The following is a 25,431-nucleotide window of genomic DNA, read 5'->3' as shown; positions in this document are numbered from 1 at the left end:
AAAAAATAGCTCTATCTTCATTTCCAAATTTTCCTGCCAGTATTTGCCTGCATCCAGATAAATTCAACTTCAGATCCTAAGCTGACACTAATTTAGCGTAGGCAAGTTAACCCAAATAAACCTCAATTTCCTCATGCTTAAAATGAGGATAATAATGATACCACTTCATATGTAGTATTGTTGTGTGTATTAAATGAATATCTCTCTTTATACAAAACAATGTGTTTGATTAATGAGTGTTCAAAAATGTTAACAATTATAATTTATATAATGATAATGATAAGAGCATTAAGCATGATGCTTTCTGGCCTCCAACCTAAGTCACTCAGTATTTGCTATTCCTGTGCTCCTTTTGCCTGCCGTGGCTCCAGTTCTTACTTCTCCCCAACTCAGCAAAAGCAAATTCTATTTATCCTTCAAGACCTGGGTCTAATGTTCTTTCACTTAAGATCTCACTGATTCCTCAATGTGAAGTAAGTGTCCTTTCCTCTCATCTCCCATAGTGATGTTTCCATAACTCTCTCACTGCACTTTTCAGAGTCAGCCTATTTAGTTCTATAGTCTGTCTTATTTTCTATTAGCTTAGTAGTACTATCAGGGAGATTGTCATTTTATTTATCTTGAGCTTAATCTGAGGACACGATTTCTCACACTAGGCACATTAGACACCTCTTGCTGCAACAGTGCTGCATAAAAAATTAACCCTGAACTCGGTAGCTGAACACAAGCACCTTTTTTTTCTTGCTCATGAGTCATTTGGTCTGATGCCACTCAGGCTCTGGGCTCCACACAGCAAGCACAAGGCTCCAGGTTGCCCATCTCTCCATGTGTCTCTTATCCACCTTGGTTTGGTGGTTACCTGGAAAATGTTCTAATGTCTTAGGACTAATGGTAAGAACACATGAAAATGAGTAGAGGTATGCAATGGGAGCAACTGGCACACTGTAGCACCTGCCCAAGATCACTGGCCAATGCAAGTCCCATGGCTAAGCTACCATCAGTGAGAGAGGAAGCCAGTACGACCCACAGTGCAGTGGGTGGTCCTGCAAGGCATAGTGCAAAGGAAATAATCGGGTAATTCTATTAACTGGAAAGGAGTAAAGAATAAAGAATACTGCAACCTATCATCCTGTGTTCATTCTAGAACTGCTTTTTTAAGGACAGGAGTTCCCTGTAATGGTCTTTGGAAAAGCAGGTCTGGGGCAGTGAGGAGTCATTGAATAAGAGTTTAGGACAGTAAAATGACAGGTTTTACACTTTAGAAGGTCTTTCTGGGAGGTGTGAAGAGCATGGATTAGAATGTAAAGGCAAACTAGCTACTAAGGAAATAATTACAAGACCTCTCGGTAACAAGCAAATATATTGTGAGTCTGTAGGGCTGGTGATAATGGGATAGATCCTATAGCCCTTTAAGTAGTGAAATTGGATGGACTTATAAAATAGTAATTGAATAGGTGATGTGGGCAAAGGAGGGAGATACTGAGAGTAGCTCCAGAAGTTATACTAGGGTGGTATCATTCATGTATAGAAAGCCACATCACTAATACTATTCTTCAGATGATTATGTAAATTAAGTACAATAGACAATGTAAAGCATATCTTACCATAATGACATCTTCAGTATAGACACATTACAAAGCACTTTCACACGGATTTTATAGTCACAGGAACTTTGTGCATTCATATTGTTACCATTTCTTATAACAAATACAGTGCAAAGAACTTACAGGGATTTCTGAGCAAATAACTTAGATAAATGGAGACTTAAATTCATGTTTCCTGATCCAGAGTCTTCCCACCATTCCATTATGTATTTTATTTCTTCCATCTGTAAAATGAGAAAAACGACTATGGTCTAACTTGGCAGATAAATTTAAAATAAAATGAGATATTAGAAAAGCTCTGGTAAGCAATAATTATAATCTCTATCCCCAGTAATACTCTTCTAAATTAGATATTCTATTATTTTCCTTAAGTTTTTATTGACCTTTTCATTGTTTGCTCCCTCTAATAGCAGTTACAACATGCTACACCAATGCAGAAATCACACTGGATTTGATTTATCTCTTCCTTTATTTCTTCTTTTTGTCTTTCTTCTTTCCCTTTCTTCCTTTGTCCCCTGCATCCTTTCTTCTTTTCTCCCTTTCCTTTCTTTTTTCTCCATCTTTCCTGTTATCTTTCTTTATTTTTTGCTTTGCTTCTTTTTTATAAATATTATTTCTACAGTCCAACTATAAACTCCATGAAACTCTACCTCAATGCTACACAATTTCCAAAAGTTCAGTAAATACACTTTAGTGAACTGAATAATGGAGTCCTTTCCATCTTTCTGTTTCCCAATGTGATAGAAAACACACTCACCCTTCCCCTGTTTTGGAGACTCCAGAGACTGAGGCAAGAGGATCACTTGAGGCCAGGAGTTCAAGGCTGTCGTGCTCTATAATTGCACCTGTGAATAGCCAGTGAACTCCAGCCTGGGCAACATAGCAAGACTCCATTTCTGAAAAAAGAAAAAAGAAAACACTTTCCTCCCTTTTCTCCTTTTGTTCTCAACCAACTATAGAACTATTTTTCATTTACCTGTAATTCTTCAAATACACCCTCAAATGCCCTGTCTTAATGTCTTTCTTTCTGTGCCTTCCCCTTGTTGCTCCTCTCCAACAGAGTTGTGTCCAACTCAGATGATCTGGCCAACATGCACAACACCCTTCTCCTTATCCACCATTTGTGATTGATCTTAGGGGGCTATTTGACAGACCGTCAAGGAAATGGAAACTACTTGGGCTGAGGGCTTCCAGAAAAGTTATTTGGAAGGCATCTAGGCTAGATGCAGCCCCTCAGGACTGTTCCACCTTCTTCTGCCTGAAAAGTGAAACATGACTCCTGGAGGTGGAAAAGCTATCAAGCAACTGTGAGAATGAAAGCTGTACATTCTGGAGCATGGAGCCAAGCCATGAAAAGAGCATAACTGAGCTTCCACAGTGGCCATGTACTGTCTACTCCCAGGTTCCTTATCGTTAGAGATAAATACACCCATTGTGTGAAGAACAGTATTGCTGATACACAAGTGTGTGTCTTACTTTTAGGTAAATCTTCTTCCCAGGCTCCCATATCCTTATATTCCCACAACATTTTTGTGTTTATTTAAAATCCTTTTGTTTATTCATTTATATTGCCTGTAAGATTCTGAGCCATTGCTACACAAGGACTATACCTCATGCATATTTTTCCCTAGGGATCCTAGAGTGGAACCACAATATAACAGGGGGGAAGTAAAAGTTTTCTGAATTGAATTGGACTTAATTCTTCCAGTCAGTTAATGGGAAAAGCAATCTAGAGGGGGCTGGCTGCTCTTCAGCCCTTCTTAACTAGTGCTCTTCTTTTGCTACAGTGATGTGTTGTTGCACAAAAGCCTGGAGAACTCATCTTGCCTCATATACCACAGAATAGGGATTTGTTATTTTGTCTGCCCTACATCCAATCTCTTTGGCATCTTTTTTTTTTTTTGTATTAATCATTTTCTATTGTATCATTTTGGAGAACCCCTTATCCCCATTTTCAATCCAAGTTTCCAGTTGGCAAATATTGGCACATGACCCAGGCCTTGCCATTCAGTATATGCCAAACATCTGGCCATGGTAATTGCCTCAGTTGTGAGTATGTGGCCCAAGATAGGCCAGGGCCATAATTCTGTATTTATTTTTTGCCATTTGGAAACGAGTGTGCTTTGTGTTGAGATTGACAATGATAAAGACAATGTAAACTTGGAGCTGCTGGGAATCCCAGGATGGAGATCATAAGTCTGTGAATGAAACCAAAACAGAGGAGAGCATAACCAAGATATTGAGGGTGGGGGAAGTACTAAGTCCCATGAGTGATATTTAAATTCATGGGTCTAGGACATGATCCCTCAAATCAGACTGTCGCTAGTAAATACTAACTGTGTGTGACCTTGGGCAAAGTTACATAACCACTCTGTTTCCTCATTTATGAAACGGAGATAATAATGGCACTTTCATTCAGTTATGATGATTAAATGAGATAGCACATGTAAAGAGCTTAGAAAGTGCCAGACACACAGTGAGTGACAGTAAATGGTATCTATTATTAAATAGATATTTCTTATCCATAGTTTTTGAGTTATGCACAGTGATAAATTATCTTTTTGCTTAAGCTGGTTCGAGTTGGGTTTCTTTCACTTGCAACCAAATGGGTCTTATCTAATACAATTAATAAAAAGCAGAAAGCCCCAGAGAGTTTTGGTTTATGACAAGTTAAATCTCTTTCTCTGGGCTAAGGCAGGGAAGGAGGATTGAATCAACTGAATCTAGACCATCTGGCTCTCCTTCGTTGATGTCTATCAGTAACATTATGTGAGGTCTCTGAACTCCCAACTTGTAGGAAAGGAGTTTTCCTCATCACCATCCTATTTATTCACTAAAATCCTCTTTCTCCTATGTTGCCAGTTAATGCAGTTAATAATATCCCTGGTATGAAGATGTATTTTTAAAACTACACAAAAAATATAAAAAGTGAGGAATCAAACATATAAGGAGAGAGATAAAATGAAAGAAAATATTTCCATAATTAAAATATATGATCAATTGTTTTTGATTTAAACTTTAAACTGGAAACTTTTTCAGTACTAGTTCCGAGTAAATGATATTATTACTAAGCAGCCTACATGCTAAATAGCATACTTTTCTTGGTGTAGATTTCTGGAGGGATATGCAGGGGATTTGCATGCTTAATTCCCATTAGCACCTGTCACTGGGATTTATTATCCCAGAGTTAATTCTCCACTCACTGCAGCCAAGAAAAAGAAAGCCCTTGTATATGGATTTAAATGAAGCTTTTCATTTTTCAAGATGAGATGAATTTCCTGTCTGTTCCTTAAACACCTGCAGTATTCCAACCCTAAAAAGTCAAATTCCAATAAATTTTTGGTGAAAATTTGTCAAAACTTGATTTTATTCAACAACTAGAAAAGCCTATTCATAATTTGATAACTTGGGAGGCTGAAGAGGAGAGGAAGAAGGTTTAATGAAGGACTTATCTCGATTGTAAATCCATTGGTTCTGATTCAATCCATTCAATATTCAGTAAGTATTTATTGATCACCTATTATGTACAAGGTATTGTTCCAGGTTCTGGGTATAGAGCACTGAATGTATTAGAAAAAAATTCCTCCCCTGAGAAGCATACATTTTATTGCAGACTGTATATATATATACATGTATACACACACACACACACACACACACACACAAATATATATACACATATATGTACATATATAAAGTAAGTGTTATATGCAAAATCAAAGCCGGCAAATGATATTTTGGATGATAGATTATTGCTATTTTAGGTAACTTGGTCAGTGAATGCCTCCCTAAGCAGTGTCATTTGAACCCAGATCTCGGTGACTTTAGTAAACCTATTCTCAGGAGCCTATAAAACACTATTATTTCTCTCATGAGGAAAAAATGTGATGATCAACAAAAGTAGTCAGGATGTTAATTCACAAGACAAGTTCCATCTGTACTTGTAGAGAGCAGGAAACTTGCCTGCTGTGTAAAGCTGATGTATTGCTGGTGTTTTTCCTGTCCTTTGTGTCGTGCTCTCACTCTCTTCCCCCTTTTCCACCTCATTACTCTATACCACTTCTCAAACCATTCTCCTGCCATCTTTAGGCTGAATTTCAGTATTTAACTACATTTCCTCTTTTAATCTCTTATTCTTTATTTTAAGGAACTAATTGCATGTGGTATCTGTCACTGAGTACCTCAATACCCCAAACAGGAGTAGGCGACAATTTCAACCTTCTTTAGCTGTCCTAGACTTTGAGGAGTCTTCCCCATTGAGCTTTTTTGGCAGGAAATCAGTCAATATTGATTGAGTACCAACTATATATCAGGCTCAGTTTAGGAGCTGTGGTTGAAATAATGAACAAAGGCAAAATCTCTGTCTTAAAAGAGTTAAATTCTAATTTAAGAAGACAGGCAATAAAATTGTAAATAAATAAACAAATAACTTTTGGATGTCGTTGATGTGATGGTGAGTATGTGTGGAGATTTCTTAGTACTTAAGCTGTTGTCCTTCTTAGTAAAATTGTACATATAAATATAAAGTATAATAATAATCCCTTGTGAAGTCATTCTCAAAATACTTGACAAGTTATCAGTGGCCTCGATACACCATAAAATATGGTAGCTGCTGGCCACATGTGACTATTTAAATTAAAATTAAATAAAAATTTCCAATTCACACTAGCCACATTGCATGCAAGTAGCCACATGTATCTCATAACTACGACCTCAGAAAGTACAGATATGAACATGTTCTTCATTGCAGAAATTTCTGCTGAACAGCACTGGTCTAGATAGCATGAGGCTAATGGGAATTTTTCATCAATGGTAAGAACAGCAGTTTACAATTTTGGCGTCAGGCATTTTACATATGTTTAACTTACATAATCCTCAAATAACCCTATGAGATAGTTCCTGTTACTAGACCCATCTTACAAATTAGGGAAGAGAGGCACCTAGCTTTAATGTTCAATATCAGTCAAGTAATAAGAAATGCTAAGAACTGAAGGCAGACAGTCTGGTGCCAGCACCCACCCTATTGTCAAATATCTTGATGTCTTGGTATGGAGAAGATGAAGAGAGTAAAGAAGGGTTTTGTGTGGTGGACAGAGTCTCCACAGAAATAAGAAGTGGCCAGTTTTGTCAATGTCTTTGGCAAATACTACCTTTTCGGATCTCCCTGATTCATCCGAGATAGGTCTTATTGCCTAGATGGGGCTGTGCAGGCAGAATCATAGAATGTTAGAACTTAAGAGAACTTTGAAACTATCAAAATATTTCACAAATGAAGAAACTGAGACATTCACAGGTTACCTGACTTACCCAGGGTAACAGAGTAGTTATGACCACAGCCAAAATTAGACCTCATGTTTCCTGCGTGTGTGTGTGCATGCGTGTTTACACATGGCCCCCTTGGCACCAAGAGCATAAAATTCCCTGATGTATTATTAGTTTAAAGACATGCTAATCTTGGGAAGTGATTTTCTTTTTCCCAAAATGCTGTCTGTGTCTGTGTGTTGACCTTTTAATAAATTCACTTTCCTTTTGTCTAGTCTTATTTTACCCACCCAATCTTGCATCCCTCCATCATGACCACAGGGATTCACAACCCAGCTACGTAGACAATTATTTCCTGTAGAAAGGTAAACAAATTCATAGCAGCTCGAGTTCTTACACACACTATTAGAAATTTGAAAAACATGTTATAGGCTCCACCATCACTTTGAGTATCTACAAATTTTGCTTTGCATTTTTTTTTTCTAAGAGAGTTTCTCTCGGTATCGCCTCACCACCCTTGTCAGCCACCAACATGCATGCAAAGAAAGCACTGTTGCAGAATGAGTTTCCGTCGAGCTTTTAGTTTCTGTTCCACTGCAAAGGGGTCATACGCGCTCAGAACATAAAGCAGTCTGACTGGCGCTGACAACCCCAGGACAGCAGCCGGTTGGGGCAGTGCAAAAGCTTCATGCCTTCTTCCCCAACCAAGAAGGACTTCAGTTCGAGCCCGCACCGGCTTCGTCAACCGCGAGACCCGAAGTCGTAGACCGAGTCCAGTCCTAGGGAATTCGGCTGAGGCTTTGCCGGCGCGGCGAAGAAGGTGGCAGGCGGCAGGCTGAGCTCCACTGGACACAGCCTAGTGGCCCGGGGCGCGCCCGCTGCACTCCCGGCGTCCGGGTCTGGCGCACCGCGGGAGGCAGGCGCGCTGCCACTCTCCGCAGGCGCGCTGCCACTCTCCGCAGCCGCTTCGTCCCCTGGTCTGTCTCGCCTCGGCTTCAGCGGGCAAACCCACAGCTGGTCTTCTGTGCGCTGATCTCCCTGCAATCCTTGCTTACATAAGGCGGGCGGGCGTGCTCCCGCCCCCGGTTACCCCCCAGAGGAGTTGTGCTGCGCCCTCTACGCCTCCTTGGCGAGCGCCTTCGCGCACCCGTGCGCCCTACTCTAGGATGTGAACCTCCTTGGCCACCCAGCAGCGACAGCCGGGACATCTCTCCGCTGGCGTGAGAACACTGAGATTGGAGACCAGAGCGCCTGACGGTGCCCAAGCTTCCTCCCTCCGTTCCCTCCTCCTCCAACTCCCCCCACTTCAACCCCCACCCCCACCCCCACCCCCGGTGTCTGTGTGTGTTCCTCACAGGCGAGGGGACCCGGAGAGCAGTCCAGACTTCGGCGTGCGGCGGAGCTGCGGCTGCTCCTGCTGCTGGGGGGAGCGGCGGAGGTGGCCGCCTTGCGCCTCCCTGGACTTCCCAAGTGGGGGCAGAGCAGTCGCTCGCGGGAGACGTCAGTTAGAAGGCATTGGGAAAGAGGGACCTTCAAACTCCTCCTCGGCGTCTCCTCTCCTCCCCCTTTTGGCCCCTGCCCTTGGAGAAAGTGGAGTGTGGCGCTTGGTTGTCGTTATTTCTTCGGACTGCTTCGCGGTGCACGGATTCAGCTTCTGCCCAGTGGGGCTTTCAGCTGTTTGCGCGTCTCTCTGTTCCCCCCCCCTCCCCCGGCACACCTCTGTCTACGATGAGGAAAGGTCTGCGGGCGACAGCGGCCCGCTGCGGACTGGGACTGGGATACTTGCTGCAAATGCTCGTGCTACCTGCCCTGGCCCTGCTCAGCGCCAGCGGCACTGGCTCCGCCGCCCAAGGTAAGGGGGTCCGCCAAGCTCCGCGGCCACCTCCCTTAGCTTCTTCCTTCCCTCCTTCCTCTCCTCCTCCCCAGTTCTCTTGACTTCCTCAATTTGCCTCGTTGCTTTCAACTGGAAACCACTCTAAATTCCACTTTCCCAACTAGTCAAGAAGCTTTGATTATAATAATAATAATAATAATAATTATTATTATTATTATTATTTTTAATCTATCTTCCGAGATGGGCACGAATGGACCAGGGACGAACGGGGTGTGGACACGCAGCCGATCCGTCTCCATACGTGTGGGAGCCTGGAGTGTCTTGTGCCCTTTCAGCTCCGCACGCGCACGTTGTTGCATATTGCACACACAGAGGTTTGGAAAGACTCTCGGTGCGGGTGGCTGTGTGACATACTGTAGATGCACCCCGAAGCGCATGATGCGCAGAGGCTCCCCGTGCTGTGCCAAGACTGGGGTAGCAGGATCTTCACTGAGTCTCTGAGCACACTAGACCCCGAAGGGCGCTCAGCTAAGGAAATGTGTCCATTACTGTCAAGGACTCAAAAGCACCCGTCCCCCTCGCCTGCTGCTTCAGGTGCTGTGGAAATACACAGCTCACCCGAATCCGCGTACCCGGCTGGAGGCAGGCCCGGGATGTGCATGCCTCTGCACTCATACATACCCCGCTTCATGACTGCCTCCCACCAGGGGATGTAGAAATGAAAATCCCGGAGCTCTGGGGGAACCGGCTGCTTGTTCAAACCAAATCCGAAACTCCCCGGGGTAGTCGACCAGTTTATAACTCTGACATTTTAATTTAACGCCTGTGAACTTTAACATAAGTGACCGGGGCCCTGGGCGAAGCCGGGCTGGGAAGAGTGTGGCCGGGAGTTGGGGATGGGTAAGGGAGGAGGGGAGGCTCCGGAGCTGATCGCCCGGCTCCCTTCTTGTCCGCCTAGTTTGAAGTGTTAGCAGCAGCTCCCAGCCTTCAAAGCCGGGAAAGCTGACTGGAAGGGAGCGGAGAAGAAAGAGCCAAGGATGTCCCCTCCGGGGTCTCTTTCAGGTCACCTGGGCCCCAAAACTTCTGGCCAAGCCCAGCTCCTACTTGGGTCTCTTAGCCCACTTCAGTGGTGGTAGCCGGCTCAGGCGAGGCAGCTCAGCTTTTCCTGGAAGAGGAGAGGATGAAGGAAGCTTATGCAGCATTCAGAGGCAATTCAGGGATTCTCCCTTCACTCTCGGTTACTCTTCCTTCCAAATTTGGAGAGTAAAGGGAGGCTTTACGATAGCCCCAACTCCCCAGGTGATGTTCAGACACCCTAGGGTTTCCGGACAGCATTCCCTCTGATCTTAGAGAGGCGCTGGGGGTGGGGGTGGGGGTGTTGGAAGCGGAGGAGAGCGCCTAGCATAGGAGTGTGGTCTGGGTGGAGAGGTAAGTGATTAGCAAGGCTTTGTGAATTAGCGATAGCTTCTTCGGGAGTAAATTTTCCTGCTGCCCTGCTAAGTGGCCCTGCCCATAAATCCTTCCTTCCCTTCTCGCCAGATGCCTCCCATCCCTGAGGTTCTGCTCTGGTTTTCTTATGCACACCTCCAGAGTTCATCTGTCTGTCTATTTAAAAAGGAATCTCCACCGAGAATCATAGCTTGTGGATTTCCTAAAATTGACAAGAAGTTCTCAGGGCGCTAGCCAAGGGTGCTTAGAGGGGGGTGTTTGGAAGCTTAAGTGAACAACCTGATGAATAGTCGTGGAATCAACCGCGCGACTCCCTGTGGAATTCGCCTGCTGTTATTGGGCACACAAAGGACTGAGCCATGGGGGTGGGTGGCGGGAGAGGGGGACGGGGCACGGTGAGAGAACTGTTCGGGAAAAAGACAAGTTAAAGTCCCCAAAGATGCCAAACAAGAGATAGGATTCCTGCTAAGAGCTTACAATAACCAAATTAAAAAGACTGGGTAGAAAAAGGATCAATAAAGATAATCAAACAGCAGATTGTAAATGGATTAATATTGAAAGAAGAAGGGAGAAGAGATTAAAAAGAAAAGATGCTTAGGATAGACGTTTTCTCTTGCACTTTTTGTAGAGTAGGCAAGTTAAAGATTGGGGACTGATTCTCATCTTAAGTGGAAAAAGAAAATGTACTCTGTTGGGTGTATGCATTTCACTGCAGTTCTTGTCCATTTCGTTTATTTAGTTCCTTCAGTTTTTGATTAGGAAAATTTTTGTTTGAATCTTATGGTCTGTAAAATACACTATTCCACCGCTTTTATCTTTGTTATCCTCCATGTTCCAGGGATAGCAGCTCTTCCTGTGTTGTCTGTTAGTTATCAAAGGAAGGATAAAGCACCAAACTCCACTATCAGCTACTACCTTCATCACTGCAGTACAGTACCCCAGCCTGTTTATCTTGAGCCACTATTAACACTTTCCTTGCAGAATCACACATTTTATAAATGGTCTGATAGTCAGACCTCCTTTTCCTTCTTATTCTTCTTCTTTCTCCTTTCCTTGGACTAGAACACTAGCCCATACCCTCAAGGTATGATTTCCTTGTGGTGATGACTTAAAGATCCAAATGAACTATTTCTTATGAATGAAAGTCCAAGAGCAATTAACATGGGAAAGTTACTTTAAGCACTTTACAATGTGGATGAGGTTTTTATTCTGTTGCTGAAGTACTGCAAAAATTAGAAGTATGTATATATCTTCAGAGATAATCAAGGAAACAACAGATATTTAAGATAAAACATAGAATGGCATTATTTGTGAGTGTACTGAGTTTTGTAACTGTGGTTTAGGCAGCAGTCATTTTCAATAGGTCCTTGGGAAATTCTCTAGGCTGTAGGCAAAAACTTTCTCCTTTCTGGCTATGCCCTAATTGTTTCATTCAGGATTGCTGGGAACTCCTAGCTCCAGGGAATTTGTAGTGTTTGTGACTTCCAAGAATGAAAAATTTTACTAGTAAAAGGCAGTGTATGTGTGTGTGTGTGTGCGCGCGCGTGCACGTGTGTGAGATCAGTGTGCTTCTGAATTAGGACCCTCCTGGTTTATAAATGCATTTTATCTGGGCTACACAGCATTGATATGCTGCTTATCTAGCACCAACTAGTGTTATGAGTGTTAACACCATCAAACTCAGGACAAAAAATTACTGAAGTCTCTAATTAGATTGGGATAATTCCCTATTATCTTAATTCATAGTTTTTTTTTTAATAACATATGTCTTCCTACAAAAGAGTAAAAATTCCTTTATGCATGTTTCCATATTGGTGTGGTACAAATAGACAGTCAACAGTGAAGACAACTAAAGTTCATTACAATTCTATCGTATACTTTTTCATTGTAGGAGTACAGAAAGTTTATGAATTCACATTAGGAATATGCAATAAGGAAAAGTAGGCTAGTTTACTTCTGTTTAGAAAAATAATTTTGTGTATTCTAGCTTAGAGAATGCTTAAAAGCTTCAAAGAATAAACTTTTCAAACACTTGCAAAGAATTAGGAATCATTAGATTATAACTGACATTTATTGACTCCCTGGACTCCTGTATTCTGGATACTGAGGGTAAAGAGTTAAATAAGACAGGGTCCTCGAACGCCTCCTATTGTAGTTTGGAGCTGGTTGTCCTAGTCAGAATTCGTATGGATCTATTTTAAGCAACCCCCCCTAAGGACATGAACAAGGCATGAGCTCTGCTAAGCAAACCCTGTTAGCTTATTTAGAATTATTGTTGAGACTTAAACATAACTGTTCTCTAATGTATGCTAGGTTCTCCAATTAGTGCAAACAGCAAGTGTGCTCTATTAGGCCTTAACTGCGTTTAGCACTTTTCTGATTTAGGTCATGGCTTTGCAGAAGCAGCAGAGGGAGTCACTCTCAGAAGAAACATTAAAATTACAGGCTGCAACCACTTTAGAAAGATAATGGGGAAAATTGTGGGGGTTGAGATTGAGCTAGTGCTATTGCCTTGAAGTTTTAGCCTGCATATTTTTTTAGTTTGACTTTTATATTTGTGGCAGTTAAAAACAAACCTGTTCACATTTCCTCACAAATTAGACACAATGGCTTCTATGGATAGAGTATGATATTAGAAGTAAAGTTCTTAAGCAATTATTGTGCACTCATATTGCATCCTAGACTGAATGCTATTTGTTAGAAACGGAATGTAACCAGGCAGTTTCAGCCCTACAGGAAGACAGAAGTAGAGCCATGGAATTATAATTCACTTTCTGAAGTATAAAAGCAGACACAGGTATAGTACTTTCTGGATTCAGACATCCGAAGATAGTAAACATAGGTGAAGCTAGGATTCTAATGTGAGTGGTGGGTGGGGGGGTTCTAAAATTTCTACACAGAAGAACGTGGGAGCAGTGATTTGGCTGGAAGTTGTATGTTCTTGAAGCTAAGTTTGCGTTGCAACAGCATTTTACTTAGATTTAATGGAAGTTTCATCTGGCTTTGGGGAGGCACAGGCTAAGGGCTGTTAATGGTGTATGCCCATTCTGTCAGTTAACATAGTGATTACCAATGTTTCATAATACTGCTTCCAGCACCTCCAGCTGTGTGACTATGAGCAAGATATTTAACGTTTCCGTGCCTTAGTTTCCTCATATGTAAAAATGAGGATAATATATACTACAGGTTACAATTAGAGCAGCTTTTAGCTCATAGAAAATAAGTATTATTCCTTGACTTTCAATTCTACAAACCGTTGGCAAAGAAATCTAGATGTCAAAGAAACTAAAGGTCAATAATTTTGAACTCAGAGTGATGATAGCTGCTGACACTGCTTCCCCAAAAGCAAGAAATGGAGCTGTCTGAAGAGATGCTGCAGAGTAGATCATTGTAAACTCCTGGACAGAGTACAGTTCTCTGAACAGCCTGTGGGAATCTCATTCCCTTCCACAGTCTCTTTTCTTCCTTTCTGTTCTCTCTGGGAAAATTAACCTAATATTAGTTCTAAAAATGACATGTTAAGTCACTGCCAGTTAAGTCCTTGCAAGAAGCTCGTCCTTGACTTTCTATTTTCTCAAGGAATACTGAAAGATAACTTTTCATAAATCCATGAACACTATTACAGAAAAAAGGTACACCCCAGGATTTCTGATAAGGGTTTGGGGAAAATCAGACCTTTACGTGAATGTGGACAGTTTTTCTTTAAAAGAAAATGGACACAAGTATATACTCTAAAGAACATAATTGGTTTTCTGTTCAAACAAAATAAACATAAAAATAGGTCAACATGAAGGCAAAGAAAATTCACCAGAACTTTCATTTATTCAAACTATATTTGCAATAGGAAGTTTTGTTATCCTAATTTAAAACAGCATAGATAATCTAGATGACATATATTTTGGTGAAATATTTGCATCTAACTCTTATTGTTTAATGGTTATTGCCATTCTTTGCATGTTTGGAGCAAATGTTTTCTGTCAGACTTTTGAGATAAAATAAGAGATTTGTAGGGCATTTTATATTACTTACGGTTTAGATTTTTCTCCTACAAAATTGTCATTCTGCTTCTATTATTGGTTCTGGTTCTGCACTCTTTCTTTTTTAACCTGATTTCTTAAACCTATGTATGGATGCTTCTTTGGTTTCATTTCTTACTTGGATTTGTTATTGCTTATGTATTTGTGGAGGAGGGCTACATGAATATGAGACCTTTGGTATTATTCCAGTATCTCTTAGCCCAAGGATGTTTTACTCACAGAAACTTGGTGCTGTTTTTTAACGCTACTTTGAAGTAGAGTAAGTTTGCCTTGAGCGATATTCAAACACCAGTGTTTCCCTTTTTTTTAGTTTTAAAAAAAGAAACTCAGTAATGGGATAATTTATAGTTTGTCTTATTTTAAATATTTTTTATTTTCAAACTTACAGAGATTTTAATAAAAACATTTTATAGTAATACTTTTATGAGCTAACAAGATCAGAAATAGAAAACTTTTTTTTTTTATCCTGTCTACCTGTATGGAGCCACCAGAAGAATTTCTGCCTTTTCATGAAAACCCAAAACATATATCATGTTGCAGATATTTGGACTCTTTATGAACAATATGTTTGAAAATATTGAGCTGAAATTTCAGAATTAAAAAAATAGTTTTGTGTTGAAGTCGTACTGTGGTTTTTTGTTTTGAGCATTGCTGCTCCCCAAAATGTTGCTCATATATAATGAGATTTTGAAATACACAGAAGAATGTTTCCAGATTTTATAAGTACTTAAAACATACCTCCCCTTCTACATGGAGTACATAGTGTTAAAGTTGCCATGACATTAATTAAGTTGAAGTTATAATTTAGAAAGTGAGCTCTAGCTTTGAAAGTGCCAAATATGCAGATATTTGTCCTTAGGTCAGTATAGCTTTTATTAGCAATGAGCAGTGATTCAAAAGTGGCTTGTGTGGCAAAAGTGAAATATAACATCTGAAAACCCCCATGTTTGGGGAATACCCTCTTTTAGTTAAATAACTAAACATATCTTATTGCCAACCTGGTAGTGGAATGTGAGCGTGAGGGGAGCCAGGTGAAACTTCATTATATAGATATGCCTGTTAGAGTTCTTATTTTAAATACCAGGGCTCACAATTATCATATTAACAGATGATATTGATTACTCAGATTTAACACCAGAGTTACCAGTCTTACTTATTTTAAAATGTTGTGAGGATAGGGGGTTTTATCTTCATTAATCACGTTGTCATGTGGATCCTGTGGCTAGTTTCATTTCTCAGCAATTATGAGAGCTATAAAAATGCCTCATGTAGATGACCATGGATTATATCCTCTTCTAACTGACGATGTGAAACAACAGAAACTCCCTCAGCACACTTAACAAGTTCATTGATGCATGCTAGTATTTCTCAGTTTTAGTCAATCTCTTAATTGATTATTTAATCATGGACTGCCTGAACTCTATTCTTATTTATTGTTTTCTCTCTTTTTATTTCTGTTCAGAAGAACCACCTTATATGTGGATATTTCTTTCCAATAAAAACAGAATAGTCCTTGTTTATTAAAATGCATCTACAGTCCAGTTGTAAGGGATATATCCATAAATAGAAATATATCCATAAATAGAAATGCAGGTTTTCTCAAAATTAAAAAAACTTAGAGTATATAATAATATAAAATATAAAAATGTAGTACAGAAGTAAAGCACAGCATTTGTAGATAAAAGTGATCATTTTAAATTAATTCATAAAATACATTCTCTTAGATAATAGAAGTTTAGTGCAATCTAATGGGGTACGTGATATAAAAGTATCCACTTATAATTACAAGCAAAAGAAATTCATGTGCAGCAGTCCTCCCTTAAATGCAGGAGATACTTTCCAAGACCCCCAATGGATGCCTGAAACTACAGATAGTATGGAACTCCCATCTACACTGCTTTTTTTTCATCTGATAACGGAGATAACTACTAAGTGACTACCAGGTGGGGAGTCTATACAGCATGGGTACATTGGATGAAGGAGTGATTCATGTCTGAGAGATTTTGTCACGCTCCTCAGAGCTCCATGCAGTTTAAAACTTATGAATTGTTTATTTCTGAAATTTTCCATTTAATGTTTTTGGACCACAGTTGACCTCAGGTAATTGAAACTGCAGAAAGTGAACCGCAGAGAAGCAGGGGGACTACTTTACCTTTACTAAAGGTAAAAGGAGCAATTTGGGACTCTTCTATTCTCTGTGAATTTGCATATTTGTTACTTGTATTCAAATTCAATATTTTAAATAATTCTAATACCTTTTTGGAATTTCATATGGCCTTAAAAACTCTTTGAAGAACTAGATCAAAGATTATATTTTAGCCAGTGGTATTCCGTAACTTTTATAGAAACTAAAAATGATAGTCAGTGAAAAGAGCACTATGTTATTATACATGATTTTTGGAGATCTGTATTATTACTAATCAAAATCAAACAAGTAACCAAATTATTACCACAACAAAAACTTTATGATTGGAAATACAAGGTAAATAATGGTAATTTCACTTTGAACTGTATGTCTATGTGAAATACATTGACATTCGAATTTCGTTTTTGATTAAGGGAAAATGATATATTTTATCTCATTGAATAAAGTGTTTGGCAAATATACACATTGTAGCCGCCCAGTGGAAGTGCTCAAGTTTAGCAAGCAGCAATCTTGAAGTCATTCTAAATGAAACATTGATTATGGTGCCTGTCATTTTATTTAGCAACTTTCCTTTTTCCTTCTGGATCTCCTCTGTAAGATGATGAAAGAATAAAGCTTAAAAATGTGTTAGGGATCAAATTCAAGGATTGAAGGAGGCTCAGACATTCCCCGCCCTGCCTCCCACAGCCATCACCCACAGAGCATGCAGGGTGGTGGAAAACAGAAGCCCATTTGAGTAACTGCTCTCAGAAGCTGAGGAAAAACAGACATGTTCAAATGATTTATTTGTGCTATCCGGAATAGAGACCCTAGATCAGTATTTCATCATAATATTATTCAACAGGCCCTCTGACTTGAAACTTTTACCTAAATAGAGTCTTGATTTGCACTTATTTCAATTAACATAGCAAAAGAATTTGGGAAGTATTTAAAAGGGATAAACTTGTAAGAAGTTTGAATTTTATTGGAACTATTTGGGCAGGATGTGCTTGTTTGAGAAATTTAGACTTAAATCAATGCTATACTAGTATCCTCCAGGGGTTTTATAAAATGCTACTTCCTAAGCTACTCTGTTAAGAATTGTTGTCATTTTTATTTTTGTTTATATTTATACACACATATATAAATCTGTATGGAATTAAAATGACCACAGTGAAAAATATTATAGTTTATTTACTATTACATGGTAAAAAAAAAAAAAAGTAGAAGGATGGCTAGGATAAGTTTTGGCAGTAAGTATGTTTTCCCGGTAGCAAGGGAGAGGAGATCATTTTATTGAATTTATTAGACGTGGTGATCACATGAAAGATACACATGCCATTTTTTATTGAATTAAACAAATATGGAAATATTTCCTGGGAGGGTGTTTCCAGGCCGATTCTTAACGAAATGAAGAATGACAAGGAGAAGACAAATATAGTTCACTAATTCCCTGTGAGCATATATGTGCTTACACAAATTGTATGTGAGTGTGTGTGTTTGTGTAGCTTTTTATGTTTTAGGAGCAAGAGTTCATTTTCAAACAGACTTGGCAATATCCTCAAAAAACCAATGGAGTCTATCAAACAAATGAAAAAAACTTTTTAACTTATAAAACAAATTCATAAAGATAGTCAAGGACTAGAAACTCGGATTTAATCACTGATTTCTGAATGAAGAATTATATCTTACTTTTCTGAGAAAAGTTGCCTTGCTCTTGGCAAATTGCGAAGTCATTTCCCCAGTTTCCAAAGAGATGTTTCTGTCTCATTAGTGCAGTGGCTTATCTGATGGAAACAAGTTCTCTCCTGTCATCCAAGTGACAGAGACTAGGGGATCTCCACTTTCACTGACTTGTTTCAAAGCCGTGGAGGAGAACTGCTGTTGTTTTCCTACACGGTGGACTATAATTTGTTGACCGAAGGAGACTGTCAACTTTTATGCATGCAGTGCACGCAGGAGTAAAATCCTTTCTTCACATTTATGAACCCCTCTCTGGGTGCTCTCTGGAAGAGACAGCATGTCCCTAGTAAGCACCCTACATGAGGTGACCTCTCATGTGGGCTGATTGAAGAAGAGGTCAGTTGTACTGTTCTTCTCTGACCAGAATAAAGTGATGGTTTGTTTCAAGCTCTTAATCAAATGGGGTTACGTTTGATTTTCTTGGACACCCTCATATGCCATATTGGTGGCTTTATTTCCAGGTTTATCCATTACTTCCATTTAAAGCTTTATTTAAATGGATGAAGATAAAGTCAATTGCGAGGAAGGAAAGGTTGTTACTGAAGAAAGAATAAACAGAATTTTATTCAGGATATAGTGATAATATGCTTCCTTACTTATATTCACTACTATATTAAATACAGGTTAACATATGAATATTTACATAATACATCAATATATAAACATATATTGATTATTAGTGTCATACATTCCCATATCACTCGGCATTTTTGAACTAGGATTTTTAAAGTGTGTAAGTAAATTCTAGGATTAAGCAAACTGTTTTGAATGTTTTCTTTCATACATATACCATTCATTGATGATGTGGGGTTTTCATAGTGAAATATGTAGTGCACTGCTAAGAACAGCAAAATAAATAATAATGCATTACAAAGTTTTCAGATTACAAGTCTAAATGCTAATGAGGGAGGTTGCCTGTTTAATGCTGAAAGCAAGTTTAAAAAGAGGGTCTTAAAGATAACAGCAGACTCCAGAGTCCTTGAGTTTGTTTTGCATTCAGTGACAGTCACTAAATTAGGGAAAGGAATGTTCAAACAACACACTTGAGGAAAAGTGATTTTTATAGAAAGGAGCCATTTCTGCTAATAGCCAGTAACTGCACGTAACCCCGCTGACATTAAAAGTCCATTAGCTAAGCCCAGTTTCAATAGCAGCTGATGCAGTGTCAGCTAAATGTACATTGGAATTTTTTCACATAATGCAGTAATAGCAGTTCTATAATTTTTTTCCCTAAAACTACATACATTAAGTAAAACAAATGTCATCTGATAGTAGTGGCAGGGCTGCTAATAAACAGGCAGAGATTTGTGATGAAACAAAAGTAACAGTCTATATAACAAGAAGATAATAAATAGTAGTGATGGTTTTTAAAGGGAGCCTTTGAGAAAAATCATATGGAGAAGCTTAAGCTGACATTCAGAAAGAGTTGTTTCCATAGAAGCACATATTAACATGAGCTACTTTGAGAAATTCATTTAAAGTGAAGTGATTTTTTTTACTCTTAGCTGAGTGTCTGGTTTTTCATTGTATTTTGAAACTATACGACGCTCCCCCCACCCCAAACACTGTTATGTGTGTAAATGGGAGAGAGAGTAAGGAAATTAGAAAAGAGAGCAAGTAAAAACAGAGGAATGTGTCCTAATATTTTTAAGGTGATCACTATAATAATCCTTTTGAAAGTAGTATGATGCATTATTGCTGTCTGAAATGAAATTGAAGTTTGACACACCCATATTATCTCCCCCAAAAGAGTTGCTTATGTATACATTTTTTCATCTTTTGAATATTTTCTAATCTTCATTTCAATCATCTGAAAGACAAGAAGTTTTACCACAAATTTACACTAATATCCAAAGTTCATTAGTAAGTCATCTTAACATATTCTCTAGGACAGTGTTCTGCAACTATGAAGCCATTGTGGAGACAAACGAGATTGCTTAGTAATCTAATGTGTGTTGAGAACAGGGCAGTAATTAATCAGTGGCTGTCGTGCTTACACCACTATAAAGTATTACGAGAACCTCCACGCCGACCTTCCCCTCCCCTATTATCAGACCATTAGTGAAGCTCTGTACAAGTAACAACAGTGGAGTCCTGCTTAAGCATATGACCCCAATAGCTTGTGGATAAGCTTTGTGAGCATTTTCACAATGGTCACTTGAATTCTCATTATACTTTCTAGTAGTCAGAATTATTTATTCAATATTCTAACCAGAGGCATCACATCTTTTATTTATTTATATTTTAAAATTAAGTCCATATTTCCTTATATGGGTTTTTTAAAAAAAACTCTCACATAACCCATCATTTGTTGGAAAAAGAGAAAGCAAAGAAAGGAAAAGGAAAAGCTTACTCTTAACCGTAGTGGGGTGGCAGAGATTTCCCCCTATGTTAATAGATTTTCATACATGCATTTCTTAATAAAATCAAGAGGTACTCTTTGGTGTTGTTAACTGTTTTAATTCAGTTCAGGCCATTGTAAAAGCTTATTTTGAGTGATTTGGGAGCTTACATGGTCAGGGTTTAAGCAATTAAATTACCAAAATCCCATTTACTAACATATTGCATGAGGGACTTGATGAATAATCTCGTCTTTAGCATATAACTCAAACATTAATAACAGAAGGAAACATGCCTCAGTTCAAGCCATGGGCTTTGATTTTTAATTCTAAACCCATTTTATTTTTTTCAGACTCAAATATCTATTAAAAGTGACTATTTTCCATATGTTTTTCCTTTTGTATTGCATAAAACTTAATTCTATTGTGAAATGAATAAAGAACGTCATTGTATTTGGCCACACAATAAATTTACACACATCTATGAACTAGTATTATGAAACTGAATTATGTTGAAAATAACAAGATGATGCCAGACTGATTGAAATAGGACAATTATTACATTAGACTTTGGAATAGGTTTTAGAAAAAAATTACCCTGCACTGTTAATGCACTGTTACTTTCATGGATAACTTTAAAAGTGTGTTCTTTTTTTCTGTATGAATGACACTAAAAAAAATACATTGAGTGGCTGGGCGCAATGGCTCATACCTGTAATCCTAGCACTTTGGGAGGCCGAGGCCGGTGGATCGCCTGAGGTCAGGAGTTCAAGACCAGCCTAGCCAACCTGGTGAAATCCCATCTCTACTAAAAATACAAAAATTAGCTGGGCATGGTGGCATGCACCTGTAGTCCCAGCTACTTGGGAAGCTGAGGCAGGAGAATCACTTGAACAGGAGGCAGAGGTTGCAGTGAGCCGAGATCGTGCTATTGCACTCCAGCCTGGGTGACAAGAGCGAGACTCCATCTCAAAAAAAAAAAAAAAAAATATATATATATATATATATATATATATATATATATATATGGACTGCCAACACATTAGAGTATGGATTGATCCTTACTTGATTATTTATTATTTATGCTTATAAAACTTTTATTAAAATAGTCTTTAATAATTTTCATTTTTTAAAGTATATCATGGCTGTGTTTCCTTGAGTGAATGCTTTAAATCTCTTTTTTTCCAGCTCAATCTTTCTTTAATTGCTAGAGAATTAAAAATGTACTGGATGTGTGCATATATTTGTATGTATGTGTGCGCCTGTGTGTGCGTGTTTGGATTTGATAATTTCCTGATATAGGAAATGAATCAAATTACTTTGAAAAAAATATTAAGATGTACAACCAAATATATTCATCTGACACCTGTGCTGGCCAAATACTAATGGCAGCCTTTATCTAAGTCTCTTGGTAAAGATGAATAAATTGTGCTAAAATATGTCCTTTGCAAATTGCATACAAGTTAAAATCTTAGTTTCACTTCATATTTTCAAGGCGAAGATTCCAATAATAGTAGTATTTACATCATAGAATTGTAATTAACAGGGTCATCAAAAGTGAAGAACTGAGAATAGCTCCTGGCACCGAATAACACTTAATGCACATTAGCAATTGTTGTTGCTGTGCCGTTTTATTCTTATCATGTAAGTCTATGCTATATAATGATTTTTCACTTGACGTTACTATGAAAATAATTAGATATAAGAATGACAAAATTGCATTCCATTAGGGTTACCATCAGGTGAAAGAATGTCATATGGACCAATAAAAGCATGTTGTCAAAGGTAAAATTCTTCAAATAAATTGGTATGCTTTAAAATCACATTTTTTTGTACCCAGTTAGGTTATGAGATTCTGATTTTACAATAAACCTCTTTGGAAAGTCAACACACTTTTGTTCCAGTTTTATGAATAAGCAAGTTTAGGTGATTTCTTTTTTCCTGTGCCAGGTTCTGAATCTAGAATATATTTCTATAAAACTACTACTTCATAAATTTTAATGAAAAAAAATAAGTTTGTGCTTTTCTCCACTATACATTTGCTGTATTCATAAAGAAAAATATAATTAGAAAGCTGGAAGAATAGTTAGCAAACTTTTTACCCTTTGCTAACATTTAAACTCTTTATAAAGGAACAGAAACAATTAACCTTCCTCACTGTATCAGAAATTTTAACACAACGAAGTCTTTACTGATACTAGTATAAAAGCAAAAATTAATTAAACTGAAATTTCCAAGCAAAGTCAAAATTCTACATTTGCAGGGGGACACATTATAGTATAAGCAAAAAAGAAATTAATTAGGTACCCTACTGTTAAATATATATGTTTTGACTGACACATATTGCATTTAATAAAATATTCCTAAAATGGACTAATGAACAGACTAGCTAAACTCTATAGTTTCTAACAAGCATATATGTGTTAATCATGATGTAATTAAGGAGAAGGGAATGGAAAAAATATCCAAAGATGATAGTTCTACTTGAAAATGTTTTCTAGTGTGTATTTGTAAAATGAAAGTGTGCAGTTGCTTCAGTAACAACTTTATTTTGAAAAATAATATGAATAAAGAAAAAACCTTTCAGCTACAAAGAATACTCATTCTTATTTGTTTTGGTTCACTGTGACATTTCTTTTATATTTTTTTAAATGTGTCATTGTAAAATTAAAACAAGACAAAACGTAAAAAATTCTTATCTTCAGAATGTGTCAACTTGATAGGAAGAACATAACCCAATATATTTATAACCCAAATTAATGCAATGGTGGATCTTTAGCAAACATAATGTAATAGATGCATTAACTAACTAAATAAACAAGGACAACTCAGTCACCACTTCAGGATGATACCCCCACAGGAAACACTTTAAGTAGTCTATAAAACTGATTCATTTGTAATTTTCTTTGTCCGAAAATCAGGTTAACACTCTTTTATTTTTTTAGCCCAACCCTCCTCTCCAACTTCCTCAAGTGCTGTGCTGTAGGGAATGTTCCACGTTTAAAACTCTGCAGTCAACAGTATGGTTTAGTCCCCACATAATTATAAAAATGTTTTATCTTTATAGGATATTATTCCATCTAAAGAATCCAACAGAAGCAACTAGAATGCTTTTAATGATTGATTAAACTGCTTATGTGGGGTTTTATGCTACCTAGAACATTGAATTTGTAGGAATTTTTATTTGAAGATTTCCAGGGAGGAAAAAACAAAACAACAAAAAAAATGAGACTATTTAGAATCCCTTCTTTCAGGCTATATCTTTGTTGTTTTCTGAAATAAAAACACGCTTCTCAAAAACTAATTTTCTGAATATTAAACTGTCTTAGGAAGTTCTATTGAATGATTACTGCCTTTTTTGTTTTTGTTTTCAAACTAACAAGAACGATGCTTATTTTGTGCCATAATATATTATTTATTTGCTATTACTTCATCGAGGATGTAGGAGAGCAATTCAGAGAGCCAAGTTATTCAAACAAATAAAGAATTAAATTATTTCCAGGAGTCCCACATATTTACATGTTCACAAAAAATGTAAACATATTCAAACATTTGACGATGTTATATTTAATGATGTATTATTTAATGATATCACATTAAATGATAAAATTATTTTATCATTTAAAATATTAAATGATAAATTAATATTATTCATATTATTTTTCTTTTTTTTTTCTTTTTTTGAGACGGAGTTTTGCTCTTATTGCCCTGGCTAGAGTGCAGTGGTGCAATCTCGGCTCACTGCAACCTCTGCCTTCCGGTTTCAAGCAATTCTGCCTCAGCCTCCCAAGTCGCTGGCAATACAGATGCCCGCCACCATGCCCAGCTAATTTTTTTTGTATTTTTAGTAGAGACGGGGTTTTACCATGTTGGTCAGGCTGGTCTCGAACTGCTGATCTCGTGATCCACCCACCTTGGTCTCCCAAATTGCTAGGATTACAGGCGTGAGCCATCATATTATTCTTCAAAATAAAGTTGTTACTTAATGATTAAATGATGTTGCCTAAATATTTTTAAAAATATGTCCATTTCTCTCAACTGGTTCACTGAAGAAGGTTCTTCCTGCTTCCTGTCCTTTCTCACTCTCCTCACTGAAGTCAGGAAAATTCTAAGAGACACCATCAGTAGAACTTTTTTTCTTAAAACCTTTTTTTTTTTTTTAGCTTTACTAAACAGTTACCTTTAGAATATGATCTGAACATCTTACCATGACTGACAGGAGTATTTGTGCTACCCTCTGACTCTATTCCCTGTCATTACAATCTCCCGGACCATGAACCCTCCCAAATTTGGCACAGGCTGTTCCAGTGCAGCCCCAGTAGGTGACATCCTTTAGGGTTTTCTCACAAGCCACCTTGCTCACTTACTATCAGCTTTCGCTTAAGCTCTTTCATTTGCTATGAACAAGTGTTAATTCCTCAGGTTCCCTAGTTTAGATCTTCACCCCTTCTTACAGCAACCTTTCCCATCTCACAGGAGCACTCTTCTTTTCCCTGTGTCCCCAGTTGGTAGGCCAGCATGATGAGTACAGGAATTAATGAGTTGATTCTGGTGTCTCCAGCATGTGATACAGCTTTTGGCACACAGCCAGAATGTAATCGGGATTTTTTTTTTTTAATGATGTTGGGTGAACGCATATTTTGTTGATGCATAAATAACGCATCTCGGAAGGACTTTGAGGACTCAGGGTGGTAAAGTTCATTGAAACTTCCCAGGTTCTCTCCATCACCCACTTTGAGAGTTACTAGACAGAGCAAGGTGAATGTGAAGTTGTAGGTGGAAATCAAGACTATCTCAGGAGTGAGTGCTTCCCATCTCTTAGATTCTAGCTAAAAGGCCAATCTCCTCACCCTCAGAGATCCATCTCTAACTTCAGACTTTCTGCCCTGTGATTTGGGACTATTAACTAATGAAGAACTTGGATTCTGTTGTAGTTGAGCAAATAAACCCCAGACAATTGATGTGTAAGCATTAAGAGCACGGTTGGGCTCTAACTGGTTTGGTCAATTTTGATTTTGTCAATTTACCTAAAGACAGA

At 38.3% G+C, this 25,431-nt stretch overlaps 1 protein-coding gene across 2 annotated transcripts in view; it reads left to right on the top strand.

Moving 5' to 3' along the window:
* The first annotated feature begins 4,953 nt into the window (after window positions 1–4,953).
* Window positions 4,954–25,431, top strand: part of UNC5C (unc-5 netrin receptor C) — a 388,152-nt gene continuing 367,674 nt past the window's right edge. The window contains exon 1 of one of the 2 annotated variants that reach the window (XM_008955313.5): window positions 4,954–8,718. In XM_008955313.5, coding sequence (XP_008953561.1) covers window positions 8,595–8,718 — 124 coding nt within the window. In that variant the 5' untranslated portion in view covers window positions 4,954–8,594. The remainder of the gene's footprint in view (window positions 8,719–25,431) is intronic. The other variant, XM_003829912.5, reaches the window with a different exon arrangement.

The sequence above is a fragment of the Pan paniscus genome, chromosome 3, assembly GCF_029289425.2.
Source record: "Pan paniscus chromosome 3, NHGRI_mPanPan1-v2.0_pri, whole genome shotgun sequence".
NCBI classification, from domain to species: domain Eukaryota; kingdom Metazoa; phylum Chordata; class Mammalia; order Primates; family Hominidae; genus Pan; species Pan paniscus.
The sequence above is the reverse complement of the archived record's forward strand: the minus strand, read 5'-3'. Positions and strand labels throughout refer to the sequence as shown.